Source organism: Epinephelus lanceolatus, chromosome 9, assembly GCF_041903045.1.
Source record: "Epinephelus lanceolatus isolate andai-2023 chromosome 9, ASM4190304v1, whole genome shotgun sequence".
In the NCBI taxonomy this organism is placed as follows: Eukaryota; Metazoa; Chordata; class Actinopteri; order Perciformes; family Serranidae; genus Epinephelus; species Epinephelus lanceolatus.
Window position 1 is genome coordinate 2645464 of NC_135742.1, and position 19565 is coordinate 2665028.

The following is a 19565-nucleotide window of genomic DNA, read 5'->3' on the forward strand; positions in this document are numbered from 1 at the left end:
GTGAACACATCTTCTGTTTTCAGTTCTCAGCGTTCGCCTCTCTGCCTGTCGAGTCTGAGACTGTTTTGATTCTGTGAGAGCTTCATAAAGCAGCAGAGCAGCTGTGGACCAGTCGGCCTGATCACTGACCAATATTTTCCTCTTCAGTAAATAAAGTGTACGGCTTTGTTCAGCTGCAGTGTTTATTACACAGGAAACAAAAGTGTTAATGATTAAAAACTGGAGAGAGGCAGCAGTTTGAAATCATTCGCCTCTGACTGGAAACTATTTTTCCAACCTTCTTCATCAACTTCTGCACTTTAATTTTTAATCATAAAGAAGATCTTTTTATGCAAAAGTGGATCCTCCTGTCCCTGTCTCCTCCTGCAGGCTCCACGTCGGATCCTCGACGAGGAGGTGACGGTTCGGCTGTCGTCCTGCAGCGACACCATCATCCTCCAGACCCCCCCTGTGCCCCCCCGCTCTGGCCACGCCTCCACAGGTAGATGATCTTACTTTTACAGCAGCTCTGCCTTCACGTATATATATTGCTTGTTTTCCTCAGCAGACTAAACAGAATGTAACCACAGAAAATATTAACTTTTTTATTACATTAAGATCAGAGCTGCTTTTCTTCATGTATCAGCACCGGCAGCAGCTGCAGCTGGACGTATGATGTTTTCGAGGTGTGTGTCCATCTGTTCATCCACCCTGTTCTTACCTTAGGGAAATTCTCTATATTTGGCACAAACGTCCACATGAACTCAAGGTTGATGTAATTAGTATTTGGTGGTCAAAGGTCACTATGACCACACATAACTTTCATCATCATGAAGTGATGACATTTTATATCCAGAAGGTCAAAAATGACATCATAATGTTCTGCAGAAACACTTTTCTGGCCATTTCTCAGCATCATATCTCAGAACAGAAGGAGAGACATTTGGTCAGACACTGAATTCTTGACGCTAACCTTGGGTCATGAATATCCAAGATTAGAAATCATCTTGAAAATATGCTGACTGTACAGACCTCCTGTGCTGTCAGGGGGAGATGTGTTTGAAGCATCTATGTTCTTGGTAATTGACAGGTTTGTGGAGGCAAATAACCACGAGGCGGATATTCTGACATGTTTTGAATCATCACCTTCCATCTAAATTTGTGTTTTCCTTTACATAAATAAAGACAGTTCCTTCATAAAGTGGTTTATAAAAATTTCTTGTTTGATGCTCTGAATTTCCTTGGAGAGGAACCCCACAACCTTTGCTTCATATACGCCCCCCCATGTCGAAACAAAATGCTTGGTAGTACTGCACGATATGCCATTTTCATGCCCTGTTTTTCCCTGGTTGTCATGTCCAAAGAGGCAACGTTAAAGTTATTTAGAGAACTGCTCACCAGTGTGATACACAGTGGGTGATTTGGTGCAGAATTGATCCATGGTTGGGTTTCTAAACGACAGAGGAAACAAAGTTTGATGATCAAATATCTGAACCACATGAGAGAAGATAGTTTGCTTAGAGAAACTCCTGCAGGGTTGTTTGGACCAGAGTCCTGCAAGGGTCCATTTTTGAAACCCGCACCCCCATATCCGTAAAGCTCAGTACCAGAACAGACCTGTTACCCGTCTAAGTCAAAGCTGCACCACACCCAGGCTCCAGTCCCTCACATGAAGCTGGTTCTCCGTTCTTGAACTGGATGGTGAAAACATTCAATCACTGCCAGGTTAGGAAACATGTTAGCATGCTCCTTCCACCACCATCAAACCTCCAAAGGATCCCAACTCCATGTAGGCTGCCACCTCATCCTCGGGCTGCAAAGTTTCATGGCTGGAGCCCTCCACGTCGCTGACCAATGTTACCACGGGGTCAAAGGTTACACTTGTGTCACTGACTTTCAAAATAAAAGGAAATGCAGCTTGACAATAGTGATTTAGATGTTAGAATATTACACATATACTGCACAGCTTTTTTTTCTGCATTTTATTCTGAAAAATAAAATATACGGTTTTGTTCTTACCTGCTGCCTGTGTGTAGTTCAGTTTTACCCGTACCTGTGAATTTATATGTATAAACTGTACATATTTTTACCTGTCACACAGCTTCTGCAGGTCATCCATCAGGACTCTGCTTTGGACTTCATGTGCTTGACTGATTCATGTGTCTTGTTCCCCTCAGGCCCCGCTAACACTGACCCTCACTATGAGAGAGTTTTCCTGCTGGACCCGCAGTACCAGAACCCGGCGGTGCTGAGAAACAAGCTGCCCGAGCTGTCTCAGAGTGCAGAGGCCTCAGGTAAACACACTGTCTGACCTCACAGTAGCTGTAGCAGAAATATGAGAATAACTTAAGAATTTCCCTTTAAAACTCCCAGTTTTTCTTACTTCTTTCTCTCGTCCATGTTTTATCGACCTCTTATTGACCATGTGGTGATAATTATCCAGAACCTTCCTCATCTAAGGCAACATAAACTTGAGTGGAAGTAAATCTGAATCAGCGATGCTGTAAAAAGTCTCCAGATCTTCTGTGATGACATGTTAAGACTTGACTGTTAAAGCTGTCAGACAGAGCCGAGGAGGCCTGCAGTAAATGCATCAAAGTGCTGCAGTCTGCCCCCTGCTGGCACCTTCACAAACACCTGCATGCCTTTGAATGTTTCTCTGCCTTTAACTTCCTGTCTTTCCTTCAGAAAACATTACACGAGTTCTCTTCCTCTCTTCTGTTCTCTGATTCTTTTATTTTCCTGATGATGCTGAATGTGCATGCTCATTCACTCTGCAGTTTCTCTCTCCTTTACCTCCCAGCCCTCTCTGTCTCTGTCCATGTTTCCTCCTCCTCTTCTTCCAGCTCTCCTCCTCGGTAATCCTCTCTATGACCTCCTCCTGCTGACTTCCTGTCACATGACGCCAGGCTGGCTGCGTGGTAAGAGCTGAAAGGTGTGACTTCAGACATTTAAACATCCGTCAGATACAGTAGATTAGACTCAGACAGGACGTTTGGCTTTCTCATTCCTGTGGATGCATACTGAAAAGTTTTCTTCTGGCATTTGTAAAGTCTTGAGGTTCAAGTATTTTTGAAGACTAAAATGACAAAAATATAATTTCACCAATAAAATTGAACAGTTTTCAACAACCTTTGGACGTTTATTTCACAGCAAGAGTCACATTATTGAAGTCATTATCTCAGGGTAAGGAGGACCAGGAGAAAAGGTGTGTAATCAAACACCTCTTCATTCTCTCTCCATCAGCGTGTGGAGGAGGCTACGCCGAGCCTGACGTCACCCAGTGCACGCCACACCAGTGTTTCCACAGCAACGCACCGCACTACGCCGAGACAGACATCGTGCGGCTGCAGGGCGTCACCGGCAGCAACATGTACGCCGTCCCCGCCCTCACCGTGGACTCACTCACCAGGAAGGACATCTCTGCTGCCGAGTTCCCACGGCAACAGCTGATCTTCAGGGAGAAGCTGGGGGAGGGGCAGTTTGGAGAGGTGAGCAGGGGGCGGGGCCACAGCCAATCAGGAAGTGCTGGAAATCCTTTAAAGTTTGTGGATTTTGGAGAATAAAACAAAGTCTGACAGGTTTTTGAAAATGTATTGATAGTATTGATTCTTCTCAGCAAACTGTCCGTCTCAGTCTGCTTCCTTTCTGTATTGTATTTATACCCACTTGTCTGCTGCAGGTCCACCTGTGTGAGGCCGAGGGGCTTCCAGAGTTCCTCGGCGAGGGGTCTCCTCTTCCTGACAGAGACGGCCATGCGGTGCTGGTGGCTGTTAAACAGCTGAGGGCTGACGCCACCAGCCAAGCCAGGTACGCCATGTGTCTGTGTGTCAGTGATTTTATTTTCATTGATCTCTGACTTTATTTGTTTCTTTAAAAGTGTCTCTAGTGCTCGTTAGAAGTTGAGTCATTAGGAGCATGACGCAATAACATAGTCACTGCAACGACGCAAATACACCTGAATTCATGCCCTGCGATCCAATGATGCAAAATTCTGCCTATTTGTGTTTTGCATGAGTTGAAACTTTGATAACAGTTTGTTGTCATCTTGGTTCGCACTGGTCCTGCATGAATATGCTCAGTAAGTTTCCTGGCAGTCCTCCTCAGTGTATTCCAGGCGCAGATGGAGCAGCAGAGTGCCAGGTGCAGTCAAAGTGTCGTGTGTGTCTGTGCCTCTGGAGCAGCTGCTCCTCTCATACATTGATCTGGGAAACCCTCCACAGATTGCACCTGAAAATCTGCAACTCTTTTTAACATTTTGATCATCTGTGTGAGAAAAATCAAGACGATCCAAAACTGAAAGGATCTGAAATGAAACCTGAAAAAGTCTCCTCTGTCGATCCATCAGGAACGACTTCCTGAAGGAAATAAAGATCATGTCTCGTCTGAACGACCCCAACATCATCCGTCTGCTGTGTGTGTGTGTGTCGTCTGACCCACTGTGCATGGTGACCGAATACATGGAGAACGGAGACCTCAACATGTTCCTGTCGCAGCGGGAGATCGAGAGCACGCTGACGCACGCCAACAACATCCCTTCAGTCAGGTACACACTGTTTTAACGTGCTAACACCATCAGGAGCACGTCTGAACTTTCCAATCCATCCAGTTCAGGTAGTGTCTGATGCAAACAGCTGGAGTTACACGTGATAAAAGCTGCAGACTGTGATCAACATCATGAATTCAAAATTGTCTCCTGTCTTCCCTCTCCCTCCTCCGTCCTTTTCTCCCTCCCTCAGTCTATCCGACCTCCTCCACATGTCAGTGCAGATCTCGTCAGGGATGAAGTACCTGGCGTCTCTGAACTTTGTGCACCGCGACCTGGCCACCAGGAACTGCCTGCTGGACCGCCGCCTCACCATCAAGATAGCCGACTTTGGGATGAGCCGGAACCTGTACAGCAGCGACTACTACCGCATCCAGGGCCGGGCGGTGCTGCCCATACGATGGATGGCCTGGGAGAGCATCCTGCTGGTGAGGGAGGGGAAGAGTTCAGATCAGAGAGGACTAGAGAAAGAAGAGAAGATAATTTACACCTGGTGTTTGTTAGCTGTTGGCCTGTGACACCTCTTCTTGCTCGTTAGGATGATTTTAAAGTAAAACCAAAACTTGGAATAACTTTATTTACACGTGTTCATAGATGAATGCAACTTTTTGGGCTCACAAAGATCTACAGTCTGATTGTAACACACTCTTAACACTAGGTCATTGGGGTTGCATTCTAAAACATGAAAAGCTTTATCCTAACATAGAATACGGCTTCTCTTCTGCAGGGGAAGTTCACCACGGCCAGTGACGTGTGGGCGTTTGGTGTCACCCTGTGGGAGATCTTCACTCTGTGTAAGGAGCAGCCCTACAGCCTGCTGTCTGACGAACAGGTCATAGAGAACACTGGCGAGTTCTTCAGGAACCAGGGCAGACAGGTGAGACGAATCAAACGCACCCACAAAGGGCCGAGCTCAGTATAATCTGACATGTCATTCATATTCAGGTGTGCTGTATTTAGGCCAGTGTTGCGCCAAAGTTTCCTAAACTTTGTTAGGTTTGCTTACAGCTCACATATCACAGGTCACACTTCCACCACAAGAGGGAGCTGTTGGGTTTTACACATTTACACCAGCTATTAAACCAGTGTTGGAACGCTCCATTTTTCTATACCAGTACCCCAAAAATTCCAGATAGCCCATAAATTCAGAAATAATAATGCACCATGATTCATCATGCAACAACATTAATTATTAGTTATTCTCAGACAAGGACATTTAAACTGAGTGATCTAGTTTTATGACTCCAGCACTTTATAGATATGTTAGCAAGGTGTTGAAAAAGTCAGTGTGTGGAATAGTTTTATAAAGATGACCCCCAAAAAGTCGAGTGCCAGATATGCCAAAGGCAAGTGGTGTATCACAAATCTACAACCAGCTCGGCAAATCACCTGAAAACTGTTTGAAGCAGCTGAGCTGTCTTGCAAAGTATTTGTCAAATTATTTTAGTTGCAACAACTGAAAAATGTCCTCACGTCTCTCTCCGAGCTGCTGCTTCTTGATTCTGCTGCGGTGCGGTCAAACTGGGATACTTTTACTTTAAGCCGCGAATTGTGGCGAGAGAATACCCGCAGCCAATCACTGGACCCGATCCTTTGACATGTTGACCTATGTTGAAAATAATCTTTTCCCATCTGAAGCACATGAACGCGCCTCCTGGCCACAGACACATGTACTTAGAAAAACAAGCCATACTACTAATGCTTGAGAATACACTGTCAGGTGAATTCACAAGGAATGGATTGCAGCCGCTGATGGAACTGAAAGTTTGTGCGTTACTTGCAACCTCTACCTCTCAAGTCTCAAGGTCCGATTCACAGAAGATATTGTGCGAATGATATCACAATGCAAACACAGCCGTAACATTTTGCAGCTGAGTGCATCTTGCCCTTTTTTGCATGCAGAACATGCAGAGCTGTTCAATCAAAAAGTGAAATTCTCTATCAAGATATTGGCTCATGAGCACGCCTGGCATGACGATGCCTTCGCCTGGCTACAATCACTGCTGCAGTGATCATTGGGAAGTCTGGGCGTGATTTTTTTCACTGGCTTTGAGAATTCTTTTGTGTCTTATTTGTCAGCGTCTGCAGTCCTTTGCCCCAGTGTTTTCTTTTGACTCTGTTGGTACACCTGAGGAATGCTTTCTCCAGTTCTTTGCTTTCTGATCTCTTAATCTGTATTTCCCCACCAGATCTTCCTCTACGGCCCTCCGCTCTGCCCACCTTCTCTCTTCGAGCTGATGATGCGTTGTTGGAGTCGCGACATACCCGACCGACCCACCTTCGAGGGACTTTACCAAGCCCTGAGGCCCCATGTCAACCAGTGAGCCGAGGCTGCTGGGAAGTACCACTCGGCGAGTTTCTCCATCTCTGGACTCCTTTAAGACGACAGACTGACACGACAGGACAGAGGACTGGGATTGTGTGCAAGAGAAAGCCTCTGTCAGAGGGAATGGCAGAACTGTGGTCAGGAGGTGGGTTTGCTTTGTGGTCACAGCAGCGCTCTGCTCTGAGAGACAGCATGGAGGAAGGAGACAAGGCGGGTCAGCTCAGAGGAGATCCAAACCTTTCAGTCATTGGTGAACAAAGATTTCTAAGCTTTTTACAGATTTCTATCATTACTGATTTCACAGTTTCGTCCATATCTTTAATGCTCCTTTGACCAAAACGTCTCGTCGGACCTTTTGACATATCTTTTCTTCATGTTGTTATGGTGCCAAAGGTGCCGTACACTTTATTTTCTTCTTCTCTTTGGCTTTTTAAGACGCCAAAAACTGGACAGACACTTCAGCCTTGGTAGTTTCTCCTGTCCCTGTGGTTATTATTAATATTGTAAAGCACTGTCTGTGTCTCTCAGTTATTCATGTTCATATATTAACCCACACTGGAGCTAGGGTTAGGGTCAAAGTGTAGTGTAGTTTTATTTTTAGATTTTTATTCTATTTTATTTTTCTTGTTTTACGGTATTTCACTTTTGTTGGTCTTTTTTGTGGATATGAACGTTGGTCAGCTGAGGGTCACATCATGGTGCCGACAGGCTGCAATGAAACCTGTATGGTTCAAGGACTGAAAATCAGTCGGTGGGTAATTTAAGGAAAAAATCTCGAGTGACGGCACATTGAAACCAAATAAGTAAAAAAGTGTTGTGCCTTTTTTGTTGCCATAGAGAAATAAAGAATTTAAGTGATAAACAGTTATGTTATTTTATTAAATTTGTAAAATAAAAAAAAAAAGAAATCCTTTGTAAATGGACTGAACCTTCAACATCTGCCAGTTGGTGGATCTTTTTATTCAAAGTGCCTTACATTTGTAGCATGAGTGGTACCAGTGGGAATAAGCCAACGTTAACAGCACGGGTACACAGAGGAGTATCTAATGCAAAGATCTAATGTCAAGGTTTTATTTACCTGTGTCTGTGTTTGTGCTGGGGCCTGTAAAATGTATGTTAAGTGTGTCTATGTCTATGTTGGAGCCCAGAGACCTGTAGATGTGTGTTCTTTGTCTCCATCAGCCCGGTTCTGCCTTGATGGAGCTGCATTTGGCTTGCGCCCCCAAACATTAGCCAGCTAGCCGTAAAGTATTACGGGTTGAAATCCCGTACTCAGTAGTTTCATCATTAGAATCAAAGAACTTTGAAACAAATGACGAACTGTTCAAATTAAGATTATTCACCACACAAAATCGAGGACGTCGCAGCATGTAGGATAATAATTTTGGTGAATAACCGAGATGTTAGCTGTCTAAAGAGCTAGCTAGTTCTTGTGTTGTAGATATATCCAACATGTTTTCATCCCAGGTTGTCAAATGCCATCGCTTTCTCATTCCTTTGGTGTATGATACCTGTGCCAAAAGGCACCCTTGGGCGTCTTTGTAAGACTCACCTTTTAGCGTGTATATGTGATGCACTGTTGGTCCTGGGTAAAACTCGTGATTAGATTGAGGGAACAAAACTGCTTCTGCATCAGTTTTGGACGTTCAGAGATGACGTGCACGTTAAGCTTGTTACGCGCGTCGTCTCTTTTCAAAATAAACTTACAGCGTAGGTAAAAAAAACTTTGTTTTTAGGTTTACTTCGTTAAGTTTAGGCCACAAAAGAACATGGTGAGGTTTAGAAAAAACGTCATAGTTAAGCTTAAAATAAGTGATTCTAATGTACGTCACTTGCACAGCTTGCAACACATGCTAACACACTACGTCATTATTGAAACAACTCGATTGACTTTGGTTTCCCAGAAGACTAAAAACAGTGGGCTCCCGTGTAAAATTCTGGAGTTTGTTTGTCCCATCCACCTCCCCTCCTGCCCGGAGACTTTCTCACAATTTACACCATAGTAGTTGCCGGAGCGTCATCACGGTGCTGTGCAGGTCGTCTCATACAGCAGCAAAAGTTTGCCTCCCTGCATGTCTAACGTTGACGGGCCGCTGACCAAGCTTTGCTATTTCACAAATTGGGAGTGAGACGGATATTCTCCTCACCTGTCTTGTCTTTGAGAGCACTAAGATGAGACTAGCTCTGGTCTGATTTTAAAGACATGCTACAGCAGCCAATCAGAGCACATCAAGGTAAAATCTCGGCGAGTGGAGACGAGACACGACATGTACATTTTGGGCCGAACGTAGCAGAACTACTGTGTAAGAAAGGGACCCTCTGAGCTGAGGGCCAATGAGCCACTAGAGACTGAGGGGGATGAACAGATACACCTTGGACAGATGGAGCCATCAGACAAGTCCCGCCTCTCACTGCTTTAACCAGCCAATCACTGCAGCCAGTCCTACTGCCCTCTGTTTTCTGCCGTAAGAGGGTGCGAGTCAAGGCCTGTCTTGAAATCCATACTGATTTTTTACAGCATAGCATTTAAGAGTTTTGTTTACAGAACTGATGATGATGAGTTTTCCAAACATGTACTGAAGCATTTCGCCATAATGTCCGGATAACTGAGGGATCGAGCGTCGGCCATGGAAAAGTAAAGGTTATTGGTCAACACTGCAACTGGACTAACGGATGCGTGATGTGTTTTAAGGCTAATCTTTGTCGTCAGCATCATTATCTAATGTGTAAAAGTGGTTTTGAAATTTCATAATTTTATGTCCCATTCTTTTAATGTTTTAGTCGCTCTCTTAGTCTCAGTGTGTAACGTGTGCAGTATTTTCAATCCTCTCGGATCAAATTTTTAAAAGTGTAAAAGGTGCAAATCAACATCATCTTCACCAAAGAGAGGGAGGAAGACCAAATATGTTCAGTCTGAGTGCATCTTTCAGTGTTTCTGTTGTTACAGTAGTGTTTATTTTATCTGTACTGTATCTTAACACTTCTATGAGTGTGTACATGTGTGTGTTTAAGAGAAAATGAGTGTTGTGATCGAGTGTATTTGACATTCCTTTGAGCACTGGGAGCTAGTTGGGATTGAAGTGGTTAACCGGAGTTGCTCCGTTGTGCCAAACGATGTAATTAAATGACGGGGAGGGATTTTTGTTTTAAAGCAAGAGGACAGAAAGTGAGGAAACCACTAAACTCAATCTCCCAGAGTCCTTTGCTACAGTGAGCCTGTGTATTTTGTTGTGGTTCCTTTAGAGAGATAGACGAGTCAGTGTACAGTATAAGTGATCTATAATATCTCAGTGTGTGAATGCAGATTAGGTGTGTTAATTATTATTATTGATAATTGATTATCTATCAGAATTTATAGTTGTAGCTGTTTCTTTGATTATTTCTGTTCTGGGAAGGTGTTGGCTTTTTTCTGTCTTTTTTTTCCAACAGGAATTTTGAACATTTCAAACAGAGATGTCCTGCTTCAGACATGTATTGTACATAGGCTAGTAGCTGTGTATATTAATATATTGGGAGTTAGGAACTTTGTGTTCTGTCCTCCCAAGTCATTTTCACTCTGTACCCTCTCAAGTCTCCGTTTGTTTTCTTATAATAAACAGTAAAATTGTCAAACAGACGCAGAGAGATTGTGACTTATTTTATACTGACAGGAGAAATCCAGTCACCAGAAGAAAATGTTGGCAGTGTACATTTCTGCAAACCAAGGGTACGTTATGTATGTCTATATGTATCATATCAACGTTTCCAAAGTTACATAGTACTAGTCCATAGCCATTGGTAGCTTTGTCACCTTCTACCTATGCCAGTCCTCAATGCCTATGTGCAGTTTCACATAGATTGATCACGTCAGTGAGTAGAAAAACGTGGGACAGACAGAATGACTGACTGACAGAATGACACACTGACAGTTTCCGTGATTATGTACAGCATACCATACCATGACTTAGTCATACCAAACATTAGAAAACAACATTGGTCCACAGGGGGAGCCACAGCGATCGGTCGCATTTTAGCCATTTTGAAGCATTTTTCTGTTGTTATAGCGCCACCCAGTTGCCAATTAGAGTTAAATTTCTCCAGTCACCTTGAGGCGTCCTGTTCTACATATCTACCAAGTTTAGTAAAAATCCATATGGCGGTTAGGCCTAGATAAGAAATGAGCTCTCTAGCGCCCCCATTTTGTTTGATGGGGTCAATAATGGAGGGGTCCCCTCAGATTATGTGTGGTCATATGCCTACAAAGTTGCGTGGTGATGGGTGAAACCCTTGAGATGTTATACACCTTTATGTGATGAGCCACGCCCTCCGCAATATTCATTGCCTTATAGAAGCTCAGTTTTAGTAAGTTTTCCAACTTTTGCCAAGAGGGAACTTTAGATATTGGTCCCTAGATTATGTTCACCCAGTTTCATGCAGATCGCTCAAACTTCCTAGGAAGAGATCCATTTGAAGTGTTTTTCAAAAAATTCAAAATGGCCGAAAATCTATATAAGTGGAAGTTATGGGTTCTTGAGGCAAATGTGTTCCTCATGAGGAGAGGCATCTCTGTGCAAAGTTTCATGTCTCTACGACATACGGGGCATGAGATATGCCCATTCAAAGTTTGACAAGTTAGCTCCATGAAAAGAGGTTGTTCTTTTACCAAGACATCGCCACGCTACTTTCCCTGGGTTCCTCCTGGTGCAGGACAATGCCCGGCCTCATGTGTCCAGAGTGTGTAGACAGTTCCTGGATGATGAAGGCACTGATGCCATTGACTGGCCCTCTTGTTCCCCTGACCTAAATCCAACTGAGCATCTATGGGACGTTATGTATTGGTGCATCCGACGCTGCCAAGTACCACCACAGACTGTTCAGGAGCTCACTGATCTCCTGATCCAGGTCTAGGAGGAGATCCCCCAGGACACCATCCGCCAACTCATCAGGAGCATGCACAGTCGTTGTCAGGAGGTCAAACAGGTAGGCGGGGGCCGTACACACTCCTGAGTCACATGATGAGTTGGATCGAACTGTGATTTTTCTCTTTGATTTTCGGTGTGATTTTGAATCCAGCCCTCAGTGGGTTGATGATTTTGGTTTCCACTGACTGTTGTTGCGTCATTTTGTTCTCAACAAATTATACAATGTCCATCAGTAAAGATTTTCCACTTGAATAATTTGTTCATCAAGATCTGATGTGGGATTTAAGTGTTTTTAATTTTTTTGAGTAGTGTATTTTCCTAACCATAACTGAGTGGGGTTTTGTGCCTCAACATAACCACATGTTAACCACAGCATTGTTAAAGTTTCTATGTATCTGGGCACAAATACTCCTTAATATTACCTCAAAATGAATTTGTTGGAGTTACATTGTGAGTTTAATACCCACATGAAGAGTGATGTTTTTATTACAGCTGTTTAAACTGTTGCAGCTCACTTTATGTCAGTGGAGATCAGAGTCAGTGCTTGTGGTGAGTGTTCACATGCTGGATATCAGCAGGGGGCAGCAGAGACACCGAAACATTTTTCCAAACTCTGACTTCTGCAGAGAACTTCCACCCTAAAGCACAATTGATACGAGATGATGAAACAAATGACACGTGGAACATCTTAAAACAAAAGTACCACCGATGGATGAAGTTGCTTTGAAGAGACACCAGTCCCATTTTCTACTTTATACCGCAGCTTTCCACATATTTGAAACAGGTCTTTGGGGATTCAAAGTGAAGCTGTCAGCAGTATGGGCTCTTACGGTGCCAGGAGACAAAACACTGTGAGTTCAGTTTTAGGGTGGATTTCCTCCCCCTTTCCTCCAGGTTAAACAATGGCTTATGTGTTCCAGTTTAACAGCAGAGTTCGTGGTGGATAGGAATGTTATTGTTAGCCATGACTCTGGTGATAAAGTTTCACAGCCAATAAACAGGGATACAATTAATACATTGCAATGAGTCATCTTTTTCTGCCACTAGAGGGCAGAAGAGCTCTAGAACAAGCCGAGAGGCTCACTGAACAAACAGATGACAACTTGACAGCTCATGGTGCAGTAGGTCACAGTGCATCCAAGTGACGGATGACTGTAGACAAAAAGTAATAACAGGAAAATGAAGTGTTTGACTGAACAAAATAATGATAGAGGTTACCAACAACAAAATGACATAACTAAAAACAACAGTGACAGAGAAATGCATTTAACTACCTTCGTCCAAGGGAATACATACAAACTTTTCTGAATGTTACTCACATGGAAATGTCAACGGATAAACAGGGCTGAAGAGGACAAACTGAACATGTGGTTCACAGCAGCAGAAGCAGTGAAAACCTTTGTGCATCCAACTTTAATTTAATCACAATGTGCACTGTTGAACCTTTGTGACTAATACAGTACAGGCCAAAAGTTTGGACACACCTTCTCATTCAATGCGTTTTCTTTATTTTCATGACTATTTACATTGTAGATTCTCACTGAAGGCATCAAAACTATGAATGAACACATGTGGAGTTATGTACTTAACAAAAAAAGGTGAAATAACTGAAAACATGTTTTATATTCTAGTTTCTTCAAAATAGCCACCCTTTGCTCTGATTACTGCTTTGCACACTCTTGGCATTCTCTCCATGAGCTTCAAGAGGTAGTCACCTGAAATGGTTTCCACTTCACAGGTGTGCCTTATCAGGGTTAATTAGTGGAATTTCTTGCTTTATCAATGGGGTTGGGACCATCAGTTGTGTTGTGCAGAAGTCAGGTTAATACACAGCCGACAGCCCTATTGGACAACTGTTAAAATTCATATTATGGCAAGAACCAATCAGCTAACTAAAGAAAAACGAGTGGCCATCATTACTTTAAGAAATGAAGGTCAGTCAGTCCGGAAAATTGCAAAAACTTTAAATGTGTCCCCAAGTGGAGTCGCAAAAACCATCAAGCGCTACAATGAAACTGGCACACATGAGGACCGACCCAGGAAAGGAAAACCAAGAGTCACCTCTGCTTCTGAGGATAAGTTCATCCGAGTCACCAGCCTCAGAAATGGCAAGTTAACAGCAGCTCAGATCAGAGACCAGATGAATGCCACACAGAGTTCTAGCAGCAGACCCATCTCTAGAACAACTGTTAAGAGGAGACTGCGCCAATCAGGTCTTCATGGTGAAATAGCTGCTAGGAAACCACTGCTAAGGAGAGGCAACAAGCAGAAGAGATTTGTTTGGGCCAAGAAACACAAGGAATGGACATTAGACCAGTGGAAATCTGTGCTTTGGTCTGATGAGTCCAAATTTGAGATCTTTGGTTCCAACCGCCGTGTCTTTGTGAGACGCAGAAAAGGTGAACGGATGGATTCCACATGCCTGGTTCCCACTGTGAAGCATGGAGGAGGAGGTGTGATGGTGTGGGGCTGTTTTGCTGGTGACACTGTTGGGGATTTATTCAAAATTGAAGGCACACTGAACCAGCATGGCTACCACAGCATCCTGCAGCGACATGCCATCCCATCCGGTTTGCCTTTAGTTGGACGATCATTTATTTTTCAACAGGACAATGACCCCAAACACACCTCCAGGCTGTGTAAGGGCTATTTGACCAAGAAGGAGAGTGATGGAGTGCTGCGGCAGATGACCTGGCCTCCACAGTCACCGGACCTGAACCCAATCCAGATGGTTTGGGGTGAGCTGGACCGCAGAGGGAAGGCAAAGGGGCCAACAAGTGCTAAACACCTCTGGGAACTCCTTCAAGACTGTTGGAAAACCATTTCAGGTGACTACCTCTTGAAGCTCATGGAGAGAATGCCAAGAGTGTGCAAAGCAGTAATCAGAGCAAAGGGTGGCTATTTTGAAGAAACTAGAATATAAAACATGTTTTCAGTTATTTCACCTTTTTTTGTTAAGTACATAACTCCACATGTGTTCATTCATAGTTTTGATGCCTTCAGTGAGAATCTACAATGTAAATAGTCATGAAAATAAAGAAAACGCATTGAATGAGAAGGTGTGTCCAAACTTTTGGCCTGTACTGTATGTATCTGTGGCCCTGCCGGTCCTGGGGTGGTATTTATGTAAGGTTGAAGACTTATGTGTTGGAAGTGCTTACGCCTCTTTCAGGCCTCATTTTGTGGGTACGCAATATTTATAAATCAGATATCAGGTGAGCAACTCCATTGGGACGAATATGCGCCATCTTGGTGTCCAGTATCTAGGTATATTTATGCATCTGTGACAAGGACCTGCTCCCTGTGTAGATATAAATGTCACATTCTAAGGTAACAAAAACACAATGCTTCTTTTTTTAAGGTGATTATACACTAAAGGAAATATACTTATTGTATTATCATAAGTGCTGTATTGTAGGCAACTGGACTTGCTTCTGTTTCTTGAAGACGTTTCGCCTCTCATCCAAGAAGCTTCTTGAGTTCTTCAGAACGAAACATCTTCAAGGAACACAAGCAAGTCCAGTTGCCAACGATACAGCACTTACCATGACCTGGATGACTGAGAATCTTCACTGACACTTACTGTATTATATTCCATTTCTACACAGTGGAGCTTTAAGCCCGACTTTCTTGGTGTGGCTCCAGGATCATTTTTCTCTCTTAAAAAGAACGTATCAGTGACTGTATGAATTGGATATCAATGTTGATAGATACGTCAGGTGTTATAAAACGTTTGCAGGACAGCGCTGCTCTCACTATAATTGTCCTCGGTGGAAGCACAGCTAAATTTGACAGAGACAGAAACCATAAGCAGAGGTTTGTTTGCAGACGTGGGCTCAGTGACCGCAGCTTTCATAAGGGTGGTTCAACCATGGCTCAGGGCCAAAAGGAAAGACACGGGGACATAAACAACGGTCCAGGTTTCATTTTGATACAAGTGGAAACACTGGTTAATGTTGGCAGATAAATGCAGCTTCAGGTATGAAGAATACTCTTTTCTTGGTTTGATGGAAAATCTAAAAATAAGCAGCACAGTGAGTGTTGGACAGATTCCTCAGATGTGTGAAGGTTTACACAACACCGGGCGAGGTGACAACAGCTTTTCTAAAAGTGTTTTTTCAGTAGCGTGATGCTAGAGTAGGCCCAGCCAAACCTGACCTGGCTGTAATTGTTGCTCGCTGTTGTCCTCCTGAACGTGCTGCAAGATGAAGACTGTTTTTGTCTCTTAGCTGAGAACTGTCACGTCCACAAAGAATTCTGAGGAACTGAGGAGAGTCTGAATTTGAGTCCATGAAGGGACTGATGATGTGAGTTTAGTTTTCAGAGCATACAAGGACAGGACCATAGTGACAGTGGCTACAGCGGCAGTGCTTTGATTTGGTGTGAATTGGCTGAGGGCATGCTCTGTAATTTAGTTTAGTAAAAGTTATTATAGCAGATAAAATCTCATCAGTTGCATCACCTGACATATTCTGTGCCTGAGTGTGACCCTCCAATACTTACAAAAATGAAAATCAACATGTCGTCTGTCATCAGTATGATAGAGAGAGATGGAAACCTGTTCCATGTGGAAACAGCTGCAGTTATAGGATATTGCAATTCTCCACCTGTCCACTAGATGCCCTCAGACTTTCCCACCTGTTCTGATCACCTGACTCCCACATCCTCCTGCTCACCTGTGTCTCATTTCTTCTCACCACTCCCTGATTGTCAGTGTTGTTTGTGCCTTGCTTTTCAGCCACCTGTAAGTTCTCCTGCATTTTTAAAATCATTTAATCATCTGCATTTTTGGGCCGACACTTCATTGAAATCCACAATTTAACAAATTATAAATATAAATAATCTCGCTGCACTTTGTCTCATTCTGAAGCCACACAGTGTTTGCTGCACTAACTTTGGGAACCTCCAACTTTATTTTGCAAAATTTCTGAGATGATCCTGCAGGTTATGAGGTGGCTTTGTATTATGTGGTTCATTTTATGGGATTGTTTCTGTTTAAAACCTCTCAGATCATTCAGATCATGATTAAGGGAAAGTAAGATCAGCTCAAAATAGAAGAGAAGAAATTAAAGCCTTTGAAGGTTCTAAAAAGTGTTTAAACTGTGGAGGAAAACAATTGCTCATCAGTGCACTGATTTACCACAAATTTGCATCTTAATCGAATAATTCAGTTCATTTAAGGTAAAAAAATATTAAGATGCAGTTACATGTGATATTGTTTTGTACATTTTAAGGGGTTTCACACTAATCATATTAATCAGGTTTAATTTTAAAAACTCTGATATATGTTCATCCATTTGTTTATCCTTTAATGAACCTGAAATCAATGTGAAACCCCACAAATGTGAAGCAACCCTGAATTTGCACTTTAATTGAAAAATTAATGTAATTTAATTTGTCCTTTTGATGTGACAGGATATGAAGCATCATAAGTCAGTATATTTTCAGATAATGTTATGTACTATTAACTTGTGTTGTGCAGTGTTGAAAGATTTGCTGTGTCGTATCATTCCAGGTGTTAATTGTTGATGAACTGGTGAGGTAGCAGTGAGGGTGAAACCTGGTTAAATGGAGTGCAGACAGTTTGAGGTGGTGAGTTAACACATGACACAAAACACACAGTTTACACATGTTTTGACTGTTTAAAAAAAGAAAATGCTACTTGAAAGAAGAAAACTTGTATTCAATTCAGTTTTATTTATAAAGCCCAATATCACAAATCACAATTTGCCTCAGAGGCTTCACAGCGTATGGCATCCCTCTGTCCTTTGGACCCTCACAGCTGATCAGGAACAGCTCCCCTGAAAAGCCCTTTAACAGTGATGTTACCAGGATATTAGTGGGATGTTTGCTGTGTCTGACACTTGTACATCTGACAGTTAATCAGGAGCTTTACAGCCTGCATCTGTTGTGTTGAAACTATAACAGCAGCACAGAGTCTCAGCCATCAGGCAGCCGATGGAGGAGGAAGCTGGTCTCTGTCACCACAGCAACATGTGATCACACGCGGACCAATCAGGTGAGCAGGTGGCAGGTGAGGATGTCTCAAACATTGCAGCAAAATAAAAAAGAATATGTGTTTCTAATTTATGGGGTGAACTGTCCCTTTAAGATGTGTGGCATTTATTCCACCGTGGCCAAATGTTTTATCTCACAATGTTAACAAAAGTCAAATATAATTTGTGTACCTGCTCTATGATTCAGATTCGCTCCAAAATCTATAGGGGTTCTTCTTGGCACATGCTTCACCATTTCACCAAGTTTCATGAAAACCTGGGCCACTAGTTTCTCCATAATCCTGCTGACAAACAGACAAACAAACAGACAAACAAACAGACAAACAAAAAGCAAACAAGCAAACGAAACTCCTTGGTGGAGGAAGACCTCACAGCCCCGCCTCTACACTGTGATTGGCAGGTGAGTTGGAGAAACATGAGCCACCTCTGTGATGTTTAATGGGAGGTGTGGAGGTCAGAGGTCAGCTGGCTGATGTGGAATCAGGTTCTGTTGTGGTTTACAGTGTTTTTATTGAGTCTGGATTCTGTTAGCTTCTGATACAGCTGCTTTACAGTGAAGAGCCGCTTTCACTGATTGGCTGACTGACTGACTGATGGATGGATGGACTGGGTGACTACTCATGTACCCATTAAAAAGCAAGCAAGTGATGCAGAGGAAGAGTGACATGGTAAAATAGCTGCTGTCTTTACTCAGACCACAGACATGCATCCCAGAACCCCATCCTCTTTTTACTCTTTATTTTTTGGTCTCTCTGATGCACTGCCTTTTAATACAGCAGGGTTTCATACAGTTCGGGCTCTATTGGCATGGGAAACATAGGTTTACATTGCCAAAGATAGGGTGTAATGATAACAAAAATTGATAGTACAATAGTTGAAATTTGATTTACATACACATGTCACTGCTGATTGGATAACACCTCTGACACACCCACCAAACAAAAGAAAACGCACTTTCAACATGTTGTTCGACCCAGAAACTGTAGCAAAATGGTGCACAACTTTTAGAGCTGTTTAAATTTCAGATGCTGACTTGCCAGTGAGGGGTAGACGTCGCCATGGCTACCACCAAGCAAGAGAGGGAAAAAAGTTCATACATAGCTAACGTTTCCATCATCAGGTTGCTTGTTAGCTAGCTAGCTAGCTCGCACTATGTAGCGTGTGTCATCTGTCCTGTTCTGCAAAATTGTTGGACTTTTCACATTACGATAACACGCCAGCTAGTGTAACTATGCTGCCTCATAATGTTAGCTGGTTAGCTAGCTAGCAGAAGTCCCCTGTCGTCTGTCGTTCATCAAACGAAGCATGATGAATGCGGCAAACGCGATTGGTAGGATGAATGAGACTCCATTGTAGATGCCGATTGGAAGTGTAGATGGCTCGCAGCTTCCTGTTTAAAATAGTTACGTATCCGTGAACGTAACCGACGCGGTGACGTAGTGAGTGGTGTCCCAATTCTTTGGGAAGGATTTCTAGCCCTACCCCTCATTGCTTCATTTCGAGGGCCAAGGGGTAGTGGGCAATGGACGGGTATTGGGATTGGACCTTAGTCTCCTCAGTCAGGGTCCACACAGTTTAATATTTTCAGCGTCATACTCGCTTTTGAGCATGTCATCAAGCTAATTTGCTGTCTCTGTTAAGTCGCTGTCCGGAGGTCACTTACTCTTCAGCAGGAAACAGAACTTCAAAGTAAAAGTTCTGTGCCGAAATTTACTGTACTTTGAAATAAAGTGTTTTATTTTACAAACTTGACACGTTTGCGGGTCACTTGTGGTCAGTTAATAATGGACCCGGGA

The 19565-nt window shown here is 43.1% G+C and overlaps 1 protein-coding gene across 3 annotated transcripts in view; it reads left to right on the top strand.

The window, feature by feature from the left end:
• The window catches only part of ddr2l (discoidin domain receptor family, member 2, like), a 38345-nt gene extending 30561 nt beyond the window's left edge, over positions 1-7784 (top strand). For 2 of the 3 annotated variants that reach the window (XM_033619648.2, XM_078171157.1), the window contains exons 12-20: positions 370-481; positions 2157-2273; positions 2826-2900; positions 3226-3470; positions 3662-3789; positions 4328-4525; positions 4719-4953; positions 5253-5402; positions 6715-7784. In XM_033619648.2, the coding sequence (XP_033475539.1) occupies positions 370-481; positions 2157-2273; positions 2826-2900; positions 3226-3470; positions 3662-3789; positions 4328-4525; positions 4719-4953; positions 5253-5402; positions 6715-6849 (1395 nt within the window). In that variant the 3' untranslated portion in view covers positions 6850-7784. The remainder of the gene's footprint in view (positions 1-369; positions 482-2156; positions 2274-2825; positions 2901-3225; positions 3471-3661; positions 3790-4327; positions 4526-4718; positions 4954-5252; positions 5403-6714) is intronic. The other variant, XM_033619649.2, reaches the window with a different exon arrangement.
• Positions 7785-19565: the final 11781 nt, after the last annotated feature.